The sequence below is a fragment of the Oncorhynchus gorbuscha genome, linkage group LG22 (genome assembly GCF_021184085.1).
Source record: "Oncorhynchus gorbuscha isolate QuinsamMale2020 ecotype Even-year linkage group LG22, OgorEven_v1.0, whole genome shotgun sequence".
In the NCBI taxonomy this organism is placed as follows: Eukaryota; Metazoa; Chordata; class Actinopteri; order Salmoniformes; family Salmonidae; genus Oncorhynchus; species Oncorhynchus gorbuscha.
The window spans coordinates 29,109,499-29,126,996 of record NC_060194.1 but is presented as its reverse complement, the minus strand read 5'-3'; the positions used below and the strand labels follow the sequence as shown (position 1 = coordinate 29,126,996).

General features: G+C 40.2%; 1 protein-coding gene and 1 long non-coding RNA gene across 2 annotated transcripts; both read left to right on the top strand.

The window, feature by feature from the left end:
- The first annotated feature begins 462 nt into the window (after nt 1-462).
- Nucleotides 463-8,851, top strand: LOC124009331. The gene is made up of 3 exons (XR_006834277.1): nt 463-521; nt 7,997-8,108; nt 8,207-8,851. It is a non-coding gene; the product is annotated as an uncharacterized LOC124009331 (long non-coding RNA).
- A 6,712-nt stretch (nt 8,852-15,563) lies between these two features.
- On the top strand, nt 15,564-17,163 carry LOC124009215 (homeobox protein GBX-1-like). The gene is made up of 2 exons (XM_046320782.1): nt 15,564-16,011; nt 16,649-17,163. The coding sequence occupies exons 1-2, from the start codon at nt 15,564-15,566 to the stop codon at nt 17,161-17,163; spliced, it is 963 nt and encodes a 320-aa protein (XP_046176738.1).
- Nucleotides 17,164-17,498: the final 335 nt, after the last annotated feature.

Below are 17,498 nucleotides of genomic sequence, written 5' to 3'. Positions count from 1 at the left end.
CACTGATATGTCTGCCAGACATGCAGAGATGCGATTCGCCACCTGGCCATCAGAAGGGGGAAAGGAGAAGATTAATTGTGTGTCGTCTGCATAGCAATGATAGGAGAGACCATGTGAGGTTATGACAGAGCCAAGTGACTTGGTGTATAGCGAGAATAGGAGAGGGCCTAGATTTATTATTATTTGTATTTCTATGTTTTGGTAGAGTTATCAATCAGGTACAGCTGTCTATCGTTGTCTCTGATTGAGAACCATACTTAGGTAGACCTTTTCCCACCTGTCTTTGTGGGAAGTTGACTTTGTTTATGGCTCATTGCCTTTAGCTCCACAGTTTGTTTTGTAGTGTTTATTGTTTTGTTCAGCGTCTATTCTATTAAAAAGAATATGTACGCTCACCACGCCGCACCTTGGTCCACTTCCTTCAACAGCCGTGACACTATCGTAATCGCTCCTCTTTTACCCCAGCTGCCAAACTAACCATGATTCAGATGACGACCATGCTAGATTACGGAGATTGGCAGGTAAGGGTGTTCTCGAGCGGCTAGACGTTCTTTACCATTCGGCCATCAGATTTGCCACCAATGCTCCTTAAACGACACATCACTGCATACTCCTTTGTAAACTGGTAATCACTGTATACCCATCGCAAGACCCACTAGTTGATGCTTATTTATAAAACCCTCTTATGCCTCACTCCCCCCTATCTGAGATATCTACAGCAGCCCTTATCCTCCACAGACGACACCCTTTTCCCCCCTTCTTTTTTTAACCTTTATTTAACTAGGCAAGTCAGTTAAGAACAAATTCTTATTTTCAATAACGGCCTAGGAACAGTGGGTTAACTGCCTGTTCAGGAGCAGAACGACAGATTTGTACCTTGTCAGCTTGGGGATTTGAACTTGCAACCTTCCAGTTACTAGCCCAACACTCTAACCACTAGGCTACCCTGCCGCCCCTTTCTACCAGTCACATTCTGTTAAAGGTCCCCAAAGCACTGCAGCTAGCGACTTGAATGAGCTGCAACAAACACTCAAACTGGACAGTTTCATCTCAATCTCTTCATTCAAAGACTCAATCATGGACACTCTTACTGACAGTTGTAACTGTTTTACGTGATTTATTGTTGTCTCTACCTTCTTGCCCCTGTGCTATTGTTTGTAACATGTTTTGTGCTGCTACCATGTTGTGCTGCTACCATGTTGTGCTGCTGCCATGTTGTGTTGCTACCATGCTGTGTTGTCATGTGTTGCTGCCTTGTTATGTTGTTGTCTTTAGGTCTCTCTTTATGTAGTGTTGTGTTCTTAACTGACTTGCCTAGTTAAATACATTTTTAAAAATGTAAATGTTGTTCAGTGTAGATACAGTCCACCACTTGGTTCAGAAACATTCCAGCAGGAAACCAATGTATTAGTCGTGTTAGGTTTTCCATTCAAACACCTGTCTAATGTTATTCTCTTATGGCTAGGTTGTCAGTCAAGTGTTCTTTTTCTGTAAGCAGTCCAATTATCCAGTCCAGGAGTTTTGGTAACATAAAAGTGAGTGAGTGTGTTACCAGTGATTACCAACAATGTTTTAGATGCATGCCAGCAAAGCAACTACACAACACAACACTAAACAATACATGAATTACACTGTAACGGTGACCAATGGTGCCCACAAACTGTTAGGGCCTACATAAAGCTGTCCCAACAGCAGAGCTTTCTTTTCAGCACCATGGAGTGAATCCTTACCACTGCTACACCTGGCTATCAGCGGAGCCTTGTCTGGCAGTGAAACTGTTAATTCAGTGTCAATTAATGCCTTTTAGATAAACATAGCTGATATGGCTGACTTGCTAAAACAAATGTGGTTTCTACTGACAATTGAGATGTACAAACTATGGCATGAAGGGACGGCGAGTGGATAAGAGGTAATAGGTCATTTGGATTAAGACAATGAGCGAGCTAGGACAAACGTAGTCAATATAACTTTTTGTTCAGCACTTTTGAAGCGTACAGTGACAGAATTCAGAACATGGGTTGTTCTTACAGAATTCTCCCTGTACACCCAAGTCAGAACTGTAGGATAAATAATGGGGGCATTTAAGCAATGAAAGCTCTTACAAAATTTTATGACATTTTTCTAAAACAGGCTATAGGCTATAGACAACACATACAATTAGTATTATTTTCTGAGCTATAGTATACATATCTCCCTGGCATATTGCATTATTTATGCAGCGGCATACAATACATTTTTGGACTCACCTTGTTGTGCTGTGCTGACTTGAACAGGAAGGTGGTGTGGCAGTCCTTCGTGGGAAATTTTGTCATCAAACTTTGTCATCAAAGTCTGACATTCTCTGGATTTATGGTGCTTTCAAGACAACTGGGAACTCAGACAAAAACAAGGTTGAATCATGATGACGTCAGTGATTTTCAGGTCGGAGCTCTAGAAAGCGGCCCCAAGTTCCCGACTTGCAATTCTGAGTTGGATGACTGTTCAAAACATATTTTCCCAGTCGGACCTAGTTTCCCTGTCTGAGATTTCCCAGTTCTGAGTTTCCAGTTGTTTTGAGCATGGCTAAGTCATGCTGGTTTGACAGCATGGGCAGTGTTGAATGTTTATCCTTTTAAGGTTGGAAAACAGACCTTGAAACCCAGACTTGGGACCAAACACCCACTTCACTGAATAGCAGGCTAGTGATTGCTTTGTGATGCTTGCAGTTAGCCACTGATTCCTTCCAAACCACTCATTGTTGAATTTGTGAATTTCCAACTTGTTGTGTAATGTTTATGTCCCAATGGCCGATGAGCCATGATAGGTTTTTATCTATAATTTCTCATCATTATTTGTCTTCATTTGACAAGGATTGAAAAGTATTTGTCAGCAGATTGTTGACTTGATTCATGATGATGACTGCTAGCTTGCTAGCTAAGATTTTGAAAGTAAGATGTTGACATGATCAGTCCAATTAAAGCTACTGTAGATATGGCGTGATTTGACGTCATTTTATCTGTGGCCAATGACCTTGAGCCTTGTTGGATAGGCACTTCTAATGTAACTCTATGGCAGCACCCAAGGTGCACTACAAGCTTGAATTTTCAAGCTCTCCCCTTAGATTTCGCAGTGACGTAATGTCCCCATGAGTGACAGAACACTGAGCCAATCACGGCGCAACTAGAGAACATTACCAACCCCTACGCTCCGTATTTTCCGCTAGCTGCCCCACCACCACCACAGAAAGCACTGAGCTAGGCTAAAACATATGCATTTTGGAGCTGCCTTACTCAAGAAAGAAAAAATAGACCAAGTTTGTATTCGGCTTTATAAACTAAATTATTGATTTATTTTTAAAAATGACATTGTTTGCAAACGTATATGACACTCGTATTAATGCCAAAATAACATGCAAAACAGGCAAACAAATAGGTGAGGCTCAAAACCCCTGCCCTGAATGACAGGTTGCCACTGTATACAGTGCCTTCGGAAAGTATTCAGACCCCTTTTTCCACATTTTGTTAGGTTACACCCTTATTCTAAAATTGATTCAATAGTTTTTTCCCTCGTCAATCTACACACAATACCCCATAATGACAAAGTAAAAACTGATTTTTGCTAATTTATTCAAAATAAAAAACTGATATTACATTTACATAAATATTCAGACCCTTTACTCAGTACTTTGTTGAAGCACCTTTGGCAGCGATTACAGCCTCAAGTCTTCTTAAGTATGACACTACAAGTTTTCTCTGATTTCTCCAATTCTTCTCTTCAGATCCTCTCAAGCTCTGTCAGGTTGGATGGGGAGCGTTGCTGCAAAGTTCAAGTCCGGGCTCTGGCTGGGCCACTCAAAGACATTCAGAGACTTGTCTCGAAGCCACTCCTGCGTTATCTTTTCTGTGTGCTTAGGGTCGTTGTCCTGTTGGAAGGTCCTGAGCGCTCTGGAGCAGGTTTTCATCAAGGAACTCTCTGTACTTTGCTCCATTCATCTTTCCCTCGGACCTGACTAGTCTCCCAGTCCCTGGCATTGAAAACAATCCTCACAGCATGATGCTGTCGCCACCATGCTTCACCATAGGGATGGTGCCAGGTTTCCTCCAGACGTCAGGCCAAAGAGTTCAATCTTGGTTTCTGTCTGGCTACTCTACCATAAAGGCCTAATTGGTTGTCCTTCTGGAAGGTTATCCCATCTCCACAGAAGACTTCTAGAGCTCTGTCAGAGTGACCATCGGGTTTTTGGTCACCTCCCTGGCCAAGGCCCTTCTCCCTCAATTGCTCAGTTTGGCCGGGCAGCCAGCTCTAGGAAGGGTCTTAGTGGTTCCAAACTTCTTCCATTTAAGAGTAATGGAGGCCCCTGTATTCTTGGGGACCTTCAATGCTGCAAAAATGTTTTGGTAACCTTCCCCAGATCAATGCCTCGACACAATCCTGTCTCTGAGCTCTACGGACAATTCTGTTGACCTAGTGGCTTGGTTTTTGCTCTGACATGCACTGTCAACTGTGGAACCTTATATAGACAGGTATGTGCCTTTCCAAATCATGTCTAATAAATTTAATTTACGACAGGTGGGCTCCAATCAAGTTGTAGATACATCTCAAGGATGGTCAATGGAAACAGGATGCACCTGAGCTCAATGTCGAGTCTTATAGCAAAGAGTGAATACTTATGTAAATAATGTATTTCAGTTTTTAATTTTTAATAAATTAGCAAAAGAAAATTGTTACAAATGTAATTTTGCTTTGTCATTGGGTCTGAATAGTTATGTAAATAAGATATTTCAGTTTTTTATTTGTAATAAATTAGCAAAAGAAAAAACATTTTATTACATTTTGCTTTGTCATTTGCCTTGATGACAGCTTTGCACATACTTGGCATTCTCTCAACCAGCTTCATGAGGTAGTCACCTGGAATGCATTTCAATTAACAGGTGTGCCTTGTTAAAAGTTAATTTGTGGAATTTCTTTCATTCTTAATGCTTTTGAGACAATCAGTTGAGTTCTGACAAGGTAGGGGTGGTATACAGAAGATAGTCTTATTTTCTAAAAGACCAATTCCATATTATGGCAAGAACAGCACAAATAAGCAAAGAGAAAGGACAGTCCAAAATGTCATCTAGCTAATCCCCAAAAGTCATTATTATCATGAGAGGGCCATAAAGAATAACTAGTAATGCTACATTCTCAAAGGTTGAAATCTATCATTTCTGGTCATTTTTGTTATAAATTGCTGAAATGTAGTAACTTTTACGCACACAACCTCAAGTACATAGTACAAATATGATATAAATATGAAAATATTAAATATTTTTGTGTTTCCTATTCACAAAACTATGAATAACGCTTCAAATGACTGATGCTTTCTAAATATAGCATAATCCAAATTTAAAACGACTGACTATAAGATTTCACTTTACGTATAACTGTAAAATACATATTTGCATGTTTAGTGTTAGAGATCATTTGCATATTTTCTTAAGGTCTATCTTGATCAAAACGTTTGCCTCCAGTGCAAATGTCTCACAGAGCTCTAACATGGCTTCCTGAACTCGTTAGGAACTCTCCTTTCGTCTCATATTAATGTGTTTTTTGTTTAACATCTATTAATTATTTTAGATCTATGGCTATCAATCGATCTCTGAATGTACCGTAATGAAACCACTCTCTTTTTGCGCTACTATGTAACGATTGCAGGCACGAGCTTTGTCCGGGGCTGTGATGTAGGGTTCAGTCAAGAGTTGGACGGTCAGGAGGGACATCCCAGCTTCAAATCGTTTCAGATTTCACATCCTACGTCACAAAGGCTTAGAAAACATACTACTGTGTCCGTGACAACCAGGGCTATCGCTCAAACCTACTCATTCCAGGGTTTTTCTTTATTTGACTATTTTCTACATTGTAGAATAGTGATGACACCAAAAAAGTGTTAAACAAATCAAAATATATTTTATATTTGAGATTCTCCATCATTACTTTAAGAAGCTCAGTCAATCTAGAAAATGTCAAGAACTTTGAAAGTTTCTTCAAGTGCAGTGGCAAAAACTATCAAGCTCTATGATGGAACTGGCTCTCATGAGGACTGCCACAGGGGAAAAAAAGACCCAGAGTTACCTCTGCTGCAGAGGATAGGTTCATGAGAGTTAACTGCACCAGATTGCAGTCCAAATAAATTATTCACAAGAGTTCAAGAATAGACACATCTCAACATCAATCAATGATTCACGAGTATGTGTGAATCAGGCCTTCATGGTTGAATTGCTGCAAAGAAACTACTACTAAAGAACACCAATAATAAGAAGAGACTTGCTTGGGCCAAGAAACATGAGCAATGGACATTAGATCGGTGGAAATCTGTCCTTTGGTCTGATGAGTCCAAATTTTAGATTTCTGGTTCCAACCGCCTTGTCTTTGTGAGAAGCAGAGCAGATGATCTCCGGATGATCTCTGCATGTGTGGTTCCCACCGTGAAGCATGGAGAAGGAGGTGTGATGGAGTGGAGGTGCTTTGTTGATGACACTGACTGTGATGTATTTAGAATTCAAGGCACACTTAACCAGCATAGATACCACAGCATTATGCAGTGATACGCCATCCCATCTGGTTTGCGCTTAGTGGGACTATCATTTATTTTTCAACAGGACAGTGACCCAAAACACACCTCCAGGCTGTGTAAGGGCTATTTGACCAAGGAGAGTGATGGAGTGCTGCATCAGATGACCTGGCCTCCACAATCACCTGACCTCAACCCAATTGAGATGGTTTTGGATGAGTTGGACCACAGAGTGAAGGAAAAGCAGCCAACAAGTTCTCAGCATACAGTTGAAGTCAGAAGTTTACATACACTTAAATTGGAGTCATTTTTCTACCTCTCCACAAATGTATTGTTAATTTAACAACCTGTAGTTTTGGCAAGTCAGTTAGGACGTCTACTTTGTTCAAGACACAAGTTATTTCTCCAACAATTGTTAACAGACAGATTATTTCACTTATAATTCACTGTATCACAATTCCAGTGGGTCAGAAGTTTACATACACTAAGTTGACTGTGCCTTTAAACAGCTTGGAAAATTCCATAAAATTATGTCATGACTTCTGATAGGCTAATTGACATCATTTGAGTCAATTGGATGTGTACCTGTGAATGTAAGGCCTACCTTCAAACTCAGTGCCTCTTTGCTTGACATCATGGGAAAATCAAAAGACATCAGCCAAGACCTCAGATGAAAATTGCAGACCTCCACAAGTCTGGTTCACCCTTGGGAGCAATTTCCAAACGCCTGAAGGTACCACGTTCATCTCTATAAACAGCATGGGAGCATGCAGCCGTCATACCGCACAGGAAGGAGACGCGTTCTGTCTCCTAGAGATGGACGTACTTTGGTGCGAAAAGTGCAAATCAATCCCAGAACAACAGCAAAGGACCTTGTGAAGATGCTGGAGGAAATAGGTACAAAAGTATCGATAGCCACAGTAAAACCAATATCGACATAACCTGAAAGGCTGCTCAGCAAGGAAGAAGCCACTGCTCCAAAACCGCCATAAAAAAAAGCCAGACTACGGTTTGCAACTGTACATGAGGACAAAGATCGTACTTTTTGAAGAAATGTTCTCTGGTCTAATGAAACAAAAATAGAACTGCTTGGCCATAATCACCATCGTTATGTTTGGAGGAAAAAGGGGGATGCTTGCAAGCTGAAGAACACCATCCCAACCTTCAAACACAGGGGTTGGCAGCACCATGTTGTGGGGGTGCTTTGCTGCAGGAGGGACTGATGCACATCACAAAATAGATGGCATCATGAGGAAGGATAATTAAGTGGATATATTGAAGCAACATCTCAAGACATCAGTCAGGAAGTTAAAGCTTGGTCGCATATGAGTCTTCCAAATGGACAATGACCCCAAGCATACTTCCAAAGTTGTGGCAAAATGGCTTAACACGACCAGGTATCTATAAACATGTGTTTTTTTAGTTTTAAGTAATGTGTTATTCATTATGCAATGATGTATCTTTCAGGTTCTGAAGTACTGCCATCTCCTCGTGCACAATCAAGGTTTTTCTGATTGCATATGATCGCCTCAAGATTACAGATGACAGGGTGGAGGGTGTTTCACCAGATATGTTTATGGTCAGTTCCTAGGATCAATGCGATTTCATTCTGTTCTATTCTGTTCTCATAGATTATGACTCTGTCTAACTGACTGTTCTGTGTGTATCTCTCTCCAGGAACACAATAGGTTCTATAAGTCCCTGTTCTCCCTGCAGCAGACCCCTTGTTCCCTACAGCACCTGGCTTGATGGACACTACAGAACTACCTCGATGGACACGTGCACAAGATGGTGCCACACCTAGACCTGCCCACCTTCATTAAGAACAACCTGCTGCTGTAGTTCAAATACTATGTTCACTGAGTCAGAGATAGAGCCAGGATGTATATAACCCTAAACACTGGATGTATGGCATGCATGGTATGATATGATGAGAGCTCCCAGCACTATAGAGCTCTGTTTGTACTGTAGGCTACAGCACAAACACTAGGAAACACTAGGAATTCAGTCTGTCTGTGACAATATGTGTTTTGCAGAATGACACAGGAGGGTCATCGTCACAGACCTACTGACTGTGGTACTAAGTTGACTACCACTCCTGGGTTCAGAATCCTTGAGATTGCAGAGTGTGAGTAAATGGATACCATTATGTACTGTACAATATTTGGAAAAACAATCTATGTCAAAAAGTATGTATTTACACTTGATTGTGTTCATTGTATTGCTATTTTGATTCATAAGAAAAAATGTAATTTGCTTTACAAGCAGAACCGTGTTTCTCCAATTCACCACAAGAGGGTGTTGTGGTCTTTAAATGACAAATTAAAGAGATGTACTGTGTTTGAGGGCTGGCTTTGTGGTTTTTTCTAGGATATTTTTCAACGAAAGGTGTAACTTTTTTGTATTTACACTGCTATCGTGGAACTGAAGTGGATGGGCGTGATGTAATGTAAAATAAAGGAGTAATGGAAATAGATTTACATATTGAGCTTTTTCCCCCAAAGTAGTCGTGACTTCAGGGAGAAATAGATTACTTATTTGGCTTAGCACCTTGTCATATATGGTAAGATAGTGAGGTCAGTCAGTATATGAACATATATGGACAATGACCCCAAGCATGCTTCCAAAGTTGTGGCAAAATGGCTTAAGTACAACAAAGTCAAGGTATTGGAGTGGTCATCACAAAGCCCTGATCTCAATCCCATAGAAGATTTGTGGGCAGAACTGAAAAAGCGTGTGTGAGCAAGGAGGCCTAAAAATCTGACTCAGTTACGTGAGCTCTGTCAGGAGGAATGGGCCAAAATTCACCCAACTTATTGTGGGAAGCTTGTGGAAGGCTACCTGAAACGTTTGACCCAAGTTAAACAATTTAAAGGCAATGCTACCAAATACTAATTGAGTGTATGTAAACTTCTGACCCACTGGGAATGTGATGAAAGAAATAAAAGCTGAAATAAATCCTTCTCTCTAATATTATTCTGACATTTCACATTCTTAAAATAAAGTGGTGATCCTAACTGACCTAAAACAGGGAATTTTTACTAGGATTAAATGTCAGGAATTGTGAAAAACAGAGTTTAAAGGTATTTGGCTAAGATGTATGTAAACTTCCGACTTCAACTTTGTGTGAACTCCTTCAAGACTGTTCAAGAAGCATTCCTCATGAAGCTGGTTGAGAGAATGCCAAGAGTGTGCAAAGCTGTCATCAGGGTAAAGGGTGGCTACTTTGAAGAATCTAAAATGTAAAAATCTATTTAGATTTGTTTAACACTTTTTTTGGTTGCTACATGATTCCATATGTGTTATTTCATAGTTTTGATGTCTTCACTGTTATTCTACAGTGTAAAAAATACTACACATTTTTAAAAGCCCTTGAATGAGTAGGTGTGCCCAATATTTTACTGATACTGTATAAAAACACAATTCAGCCACACACGTGGATAGATTGTATTTCACATACTGTAATCGAAGATATGACACAAAAATGTTTTACAACTTATTTCCATTGTGGTCCTCTGAAGGTGGTAGCCTACAAGACGGAGCACAAGCCAGAGAGGTTGGTCTGCTGTCTGCTCAACCACAGCTCCATCAGGGTTTGGCGTGGAGCACTGTCCAAGGTAAGAGCCAGAAGTGGCTCCTGCTGTAAGCGGGAAAAGCAACTGCTTAGGGCCTCACCATCATCTCTGATTAATTCTATGAATATTATCTAGTTAAGAGCACAGGCGCTAGAGAAGGAATAGTGTTTGATGGTTGGACTAGGAATTTAAAAAAATGTGTAAAGAACATGCCAATACATCTTGAACATATACTGTATTGTTTAATCTAGCTGTGCATTCAATCAGTCATTCAAGTGTTCATAATAGTGTAGACATTTATGTAGAAATCACCTGACATTAAACAGATTGGTTCATGTTTCATAAATTGTAATTAAATGAAATCATCAGCTTGTAATTGTTCTTGATGTACCCAATGGTATAACTATAACAGAATGTACAGTTGAGAATAAACAGATGATGTAGTATGAACACTAAAACGGTTCAATTAATCATTTATTTCTCTCCTCAACATGAATTATGTTCTCACTGTGGGAAACGGAAACTACTACTATTCACGGAACCAAACCTAGGTTCAAATGCTATTTGAAAGAAATAATGATAATGCTTTAGCTGTGCTTGATTGTGCTATCCTGTTGCAATGGAACCAATAGAAAAGTCCTGTGCTTTCCCAGTACACCTGGCACCCCAGTCAGGCTAAAGCAAACATTCAAAGTATTTGAAACATTTCAAATAGTAATTGAACCCAGGTCTGCTACTATTCACTGAACCCACCACATGCTCCGGAACAAAATGCCTGACTCCTAATTAGGGAGCGTTAATAGGAGATTAATTAGCACTAATTGCATAATTTCCAGTTAAACCTCCAGAGGGTAGACCAATCTGTTCATCTCACCAAGTGTTTAATTACTTTAGTTTATTTCTTATATTCTATCAATGAGTCACAAGTCACAACCTCCTAACTCCAACATGAAGTGAGGACATCTTATGATTTGTTTCTTCGGAGATCAGAAAAAGAGAATTCGATCAAATTTAGGAAATTGTATGCAGGTATTATGTGTTATTTACATTGTGCCTTTTACAGTTATAAAATGTGGGAATATTTACTTTGTATTTGGACTGATAAGGTTTTAAAAAATAAGTAAGGCAAAAAAAAATGTAGACTATAGTTTAATTCCTCAACACGACCAGGTATCTATAAACATGTGTTTTTTAGTTTTAAGTAATGTGTTATTCATTATGCAATGATGTATCTTTCAGGTTCTGAAGTACTGCCATCTCCTCGTGCACAATCAAGGTTTTTCTGATTGCATATGATCGCCTCAAGATTACAGATGACAGGGTGGAGGGTGTTTCACCAGATATGTTTAAGGTCAGTTCCTAGGATCAATGCGATTTCATTCTGTTCTATTCTGTTCTCATAGAGTATGACTCTGTCTAACTGACTGTTCTGTGTGTATCTCTCTCCAGGAACACAATGGGTTGTATAATCCCTGTTCTCCCTGCAGCACCTGGCTTGATGGACACTACAGAACTACCAAGATGGACACGTGCACAAGATGGTGCCACACCTAGACCTGCCCACCTTCATCAAGAACAACCTGCTGCTGTAGTTCAAATACTATGTTCACTGAGTCAGAGATAGAGCCAGGATGTATATAAACCCTAAACACTGGATGTATGGCATGCATGGTATGATATGATGAGAGCTCCCAGCACTATAGAGCTCTGTTTGTACTGTAGGCTACAGCACAAACACTAGGAAACACTAGGAATTCAGTCTGTCTGTGACAATATGTGTTTTGCAGAATGACACAGGAGGGTCATCGTCACAGACCTACTGATTGTGGTACGAAGTTGACTACCACTCCTGGGTTCAGAATCATTGAGATTGCAGAGTGTGAGTAAATGGATACCATTATGTACTGTACAATATATGGCAAAACAATCTATGTCAAAAAGTATGTATTTACACTTGATTGTGTTCATTGTATTGCTATTTTGATTCATAAGAAAAAATGTAATTTGCTTTACAAGCAGAACCGTGTTTCTCCGCTTCACCACAAGGGGGTGTTGTGGTCTTTAAATGACAAATTAAAGAGATGTACTGTATTAGAGGGCTGGCTTTGTGTTTTTTTCTATGATATTTTTCAACGAAAGGTGTAACTTTTGTATTTATAGTGCTATCATGGAACTGCAGTGTACGTGCATAATGTAGTGTAAAATAAAGGAGTAAAGGAAATAGATTTACATATTGAGCTTTTTCCCCCAAAGTAGTCGTGACTTCAAGGAGAAATAGATTACTTATTTGGTTTAGCACCTTGTCATATATGGTAAGATAGTGAGGTCAGTCAGTATATGAAAAAGAATGTGCGCACTGCTTTATCACAAAAAGGAAACAATTATGGATGTAGCTTTGCCTACTAAGTATTTGGTAGAGAAATAATGTCTACGTTTTAGAAGAAAATGAATTCTAAATGAACAAAAACGTGTGCTCTATAACTCAGTCACTCTTGTTCAGAATATTTCTCATTAATAATTAAGATAAATGATTACATTTCATCTCTGCCACTTGTATCCAAAGCGATTTACAGGAGCAATTAGGGTTCAAGTGCCTAGCTCAAGTCGGCCATGGGATTCGAACGAGCGACTTTTCGGTTACCGGCCCCACGCTCTAAACTGCTAGGTTTACCTGCTACCCCAGATTAGAACGGTATGTGATTTCACTGGCTTTACGGAAGTAAATGCAGGCTGTGACTTCAGTCATTTTGGACATAATTCAACATTACCTGAAAAATGTATTTATAAAGACTTCGTGAGAATAAATATGAGAGACTGTCATGCAAAGGCTCGGAGGTTATCATATATTACAAAAACTGTCAGACAAATACAACACGCCAGTGATGGACGGAAATCATGAATAGACTATTGAATAAGCAGTGAGCTTTTATGTGTACGTTGCCAAGAAGGTTTATCGATGTTTTAAAATCTAGCATCTAGTGGGATGGACAACAATTGAATGGATAATAATCGAAAAAATATATATTTTAATAATTTACCAAACATAATGCAATATAGCCTAGTAGTTCTACAATATTTGTAATTTAACAGAAATGTTGTTGTAAAACTACTTAGGTGAGGTGGGCGTTTCCAGTTGATAATTATGTGGAGAGGTCCAGATGTATGATTGTATGGGATCGGAAAGAAGTAGCATGCTTTTGAATACCAACCACCCGGCTTGGGGAGAATGGTGAACCTGTGTGACAGAGGGTGGTGACACGGAGACAGTATGCTGATTTGGGTAATGAACCTGTCGCAGTGAGGCTCTTGAACTAGGCTACGCTTTGTGCCTAGCGCATGCGGAGCTAAAGACATATCAAAGAAACTAAACCTGCAATGAGAAATAATACGATTGTAAAATAAAAGATATATTAGCAATATGTTACAACTTGAATACAAATTACAATAATGTAGGTTATATTAAGGCTTCAGAGAAAGTCAACCATCCCGTTCTTAGTGACATATACCAGTATAAACTAATGCTAACAATACTTTCTGATTATTACGTGACATATTTGTAATGTAACTGATCAAATAAACTATAGATTCCTGACTCATGAAAGAAAACAAGAATAAATCAAATCCTAGACATAAATGCAGAATGTATCACACATCGGAGAGAAAAGTTGAGGAGGTATGAGGAGGTTCTGGTTGGAGACTATATAATCAGAGTCCACTCCACTCTTTAAAAAAACGAAGAGGAGAGGAGCGCGCGGGAGCTGAAAGCTATCTGGTTTCAATAGTTCAAAGCAAGGTGGTGCTGAATGGAGTCATTTGCAATTATAAGAATAATTAGCATCCCTTGGCACTCCATTGCTAATCAGACTCGGTTGGTGATATGTTTATGTCTTCATGCAATCAGACGGCCAGTTGGAGTGCCCGCGCGCCCCAAGGACTCAATAGAGGCTAATCATCATCAAGCATTGGCATATAAACGGTAAAATGATATCCGATTAAATCAACACTTATAAGAAAAGAGAAACGTGATTTTTCCTTATTGCACATTTTAATTTTAATATAAACGTATAAGCATATAGAAAATGAGTGGCCAAAACCCTGAAAGCGTCCATGCATAATTTTAACTATTCAACATTTAATTGGCAATTAGTTTAGGATGCATGCTCATTACATTTTACATTTTAGTCATTTAGCAGACGCTCTTATCCAGACCGACTTCAAGTTAGTGAATTCGTCTTAAGATGGCTTGGTGGGACAACCATATATCACAGTCATAGTAAATACATTTTTCCGCAATAAAGCTAAATCCGAGCTAGTAAGCGGGGGTCATGTGCGAGTGTTGTTCACGAGTTAAGTGCGTGTTTTAGTTTAATGTTAGGCCTATCTTAAAACTGAAAAACGATTGTCTGCATATACAACTAACTTAATGGTAGCCCTACAGATACAAGCACGTTGGTGCCCTGTTGTATTTTTAATCGAATTAAGTTTAGTCTCCAAAATGCCACTTTCAAAACGGCGCCGACTCGTTTTAAAATTGCCGTTGACCTCACATGTATGTCTTTTATCAGAATCAAATGTTGTACAGGATAACTCACTCTAGGGAATAATTATTACTGCACTTTTCTAAGGCCAAACGCATTGTTTTGGCTCGAGAGAATAGAAACGCTTTACTCTTTCAAGAGAGGAAAAACATCTGCCTCTCCTCCGGCCCACTCCGATGCCATCCGTCCCGATGCCATACATCCCAACATTTCAACAAAAGCACCGTTGTTTTATGTCATCCCTTGAATCCAAAGTAATTACTTATCATCAATCAAAATTAATAATAGCTGATTGGGTTGGTGTGGTCAACGATTATAGGAGGGTAAGGGCTGAAGCAGTCTCTCACATCGCTTCCAGTCAATGTGGACCGGGCAAATGGGGTGGAGGGCTGGGGGGGGGGGGGGGCGTCTATTCGGTATCCACTGGGAAACTACCGCCTCTCGAGGCGGCCAAAAAGTCCGACACTGAAAAAGGAAATGAAGCGTAATTTGAGGAAGATGGATGAGTCCCCAGGGTACACCCCCTTTCATTCCTCTTGTATTGCAGATGATAAGCTAGGGCTCTCGCTCTGTGTATGTGTGGCTGTGTGTGTGCGTGCGTGTGTGCCTGTGCGTCTGGGAGAGAGCCCATTGAATTGAAGTGAGAAAGAAGTGGAGGGAGGGAGAAGTAGAGGGGGAGAGCGTGTGTTTATGTCTCAGTGTGTGACAAATAGGGGGACAGGGAGTGGGCACAAAACAAGAAAAGCGTCAGGTTTCAGTAAGCTTGAGGAGGTTTCGAGGAGCTGGTTAGTCAACGGGATAACATCACAGCGAAGGGACCTAATAACTTCACTCGACCTTTGAATCTAAGGTTTGGCGATTTGTTGAGGGAAGGAAGGGGCGCCTGAGTTTTCGAAAAAATAAGCCACAATTTTCTTCACAATGCAGAGACCGGGCGGCCAAGGGACGGCGTTTTCGATCGACTCCTTGATAGGAACTCCGCAGCCTCGGCCGGGACACCTGCTCTACACTGGCTACCCGATGTTTATGCCGTACAGACCCTTGATGATTCCTCAATCTTTATCTCATTCACATTTACCGTCTGGCATACCTCCTTTGGCGCCGTTGGCATCTTTCGCCGGACGTCTTACCAACACATTCTGTGCGAGTTTGGGACAGGGGATGCCGTCCATGGTGGCTCTCACCACAACACTGCCGAGTTTCTCGGATCCGCCGGATAGTTTCTATCCCCCCCAAGAGCTCCCCGGACCTCGGTTAAGTGCCGACCCTGGAACGAGGAGAATAGAGAGCCCCCACTCAGATGATCTGCATGGAAGAGACAAGGGATCGGACTTACTCAACTTCTCGGAAACTTTTCAAACTATGCCAGGTAAGCTCCAGTCCCAGTGTCCATGCGTTTCCGTTAGATTGGCACGTTGAGACCTAAATGCGTAAAACGCGCAAACGTCATCCAAATTAGAGTTTGGAGTGGACTGCATGGACATTTAGCAACACAAAAAGACACTCAGTGCTGAGCATAAAGTTACAAGCAGTTTATCCAAGGCAAATATGATGCTGAAATTTAAGACACCATCCACACTTTTCGAGGGCTTAAATTGTCATCATAACATACTATTCCAGAAATACATTGTTTCATGACAAACCACACTTTCAAATGTGTATTAAGTCGAATTGTGTAGTCTAACTGAATTTTGTGAAACACTGTCTTCAATCTATTTGTTACATTAGGCATCATTTTACACAGTTTTTTACTTAACGTGACATTGGCCAATGTTACGTTAATACATGTGTTATAAATGGCACTATAGGCCTACTAATTTCCTTTTACGAAAATACGAACTCTCCAACATGCCAATTCCATTTTCATTTTAGAGGCCTATGTGGTCAAGACAATGTCTCTGAATTTTTAAAGAGATAAATGCCTAATGTGCATTTGTGAGGTAAAAGTATTGGCTGAACATAACTGGTTGTAATATATGTTGTCTTTCTTCATTGTCACTTTTTAGGTGAGACTAAATTGTACAGCTCTGACGATGAGAAGTTTGACTTGAAATCAGCAGACGCAGTTTGCAGTGACCGAGATGACAGCTCTGCCGTCGACAGTGAGAACGAAAGCTTCTCCGATGGGAACAACTGTGGTTCTTTATCCCAAAAGAGTAAACTAAAACCCGGGTCACAGGAAGCATTACCACCAGGAAGCTCAGCAGGAAAGAGCAGAAGAAGGCGGACAGCTTTTACAAGCGAGCAGCTACTTGAACTTGAGAAGGAATTTCATTGTAAAAAGTACCTTTCGCTCACCGAACGCTCTCAAATAGCACACGCCCTTAAATTGAGCGAGGTGCAGGTCAAAATTTGGTTCCAGAATCGTAGGGCCAAATGGAAAAGAATCAAAGCGGGAAACGTCAATAACAGGTCGGGAGAGCCTGTGAGAAACCCCAAAATTGTGGTCCCCATTCCAGTGCACGTCAACAGGTTTGCGGTGAGGAGTCAACACCAACAGATAGAGCAAACAAGGCCTTGATGAACTATCCTGGCCTAAACTTTAAAAAAGAAACGGACATTAATTCTGACAAAAGAAAGTTCAGGGTTGTTAAATGCATGAAGCACAAAAAGGGATGGATTTTTTTGGTCAGCAAGATTACTTTTTACATCACAAGAGACATAATGTCCGATTAACTTGACAACAGGATATCATGTTATCGCTTGGCATATTAATGAATTTGTCAAATATGATATCATGTTTTATTTATTGTTTGTACATTTGTAAATATTATGTGTCGGGTGACACAGACAGCCACTATGAAATGAGATTGTAAACATTATTTTCTAAAATATTTATATCTAGGGCCTATAAAT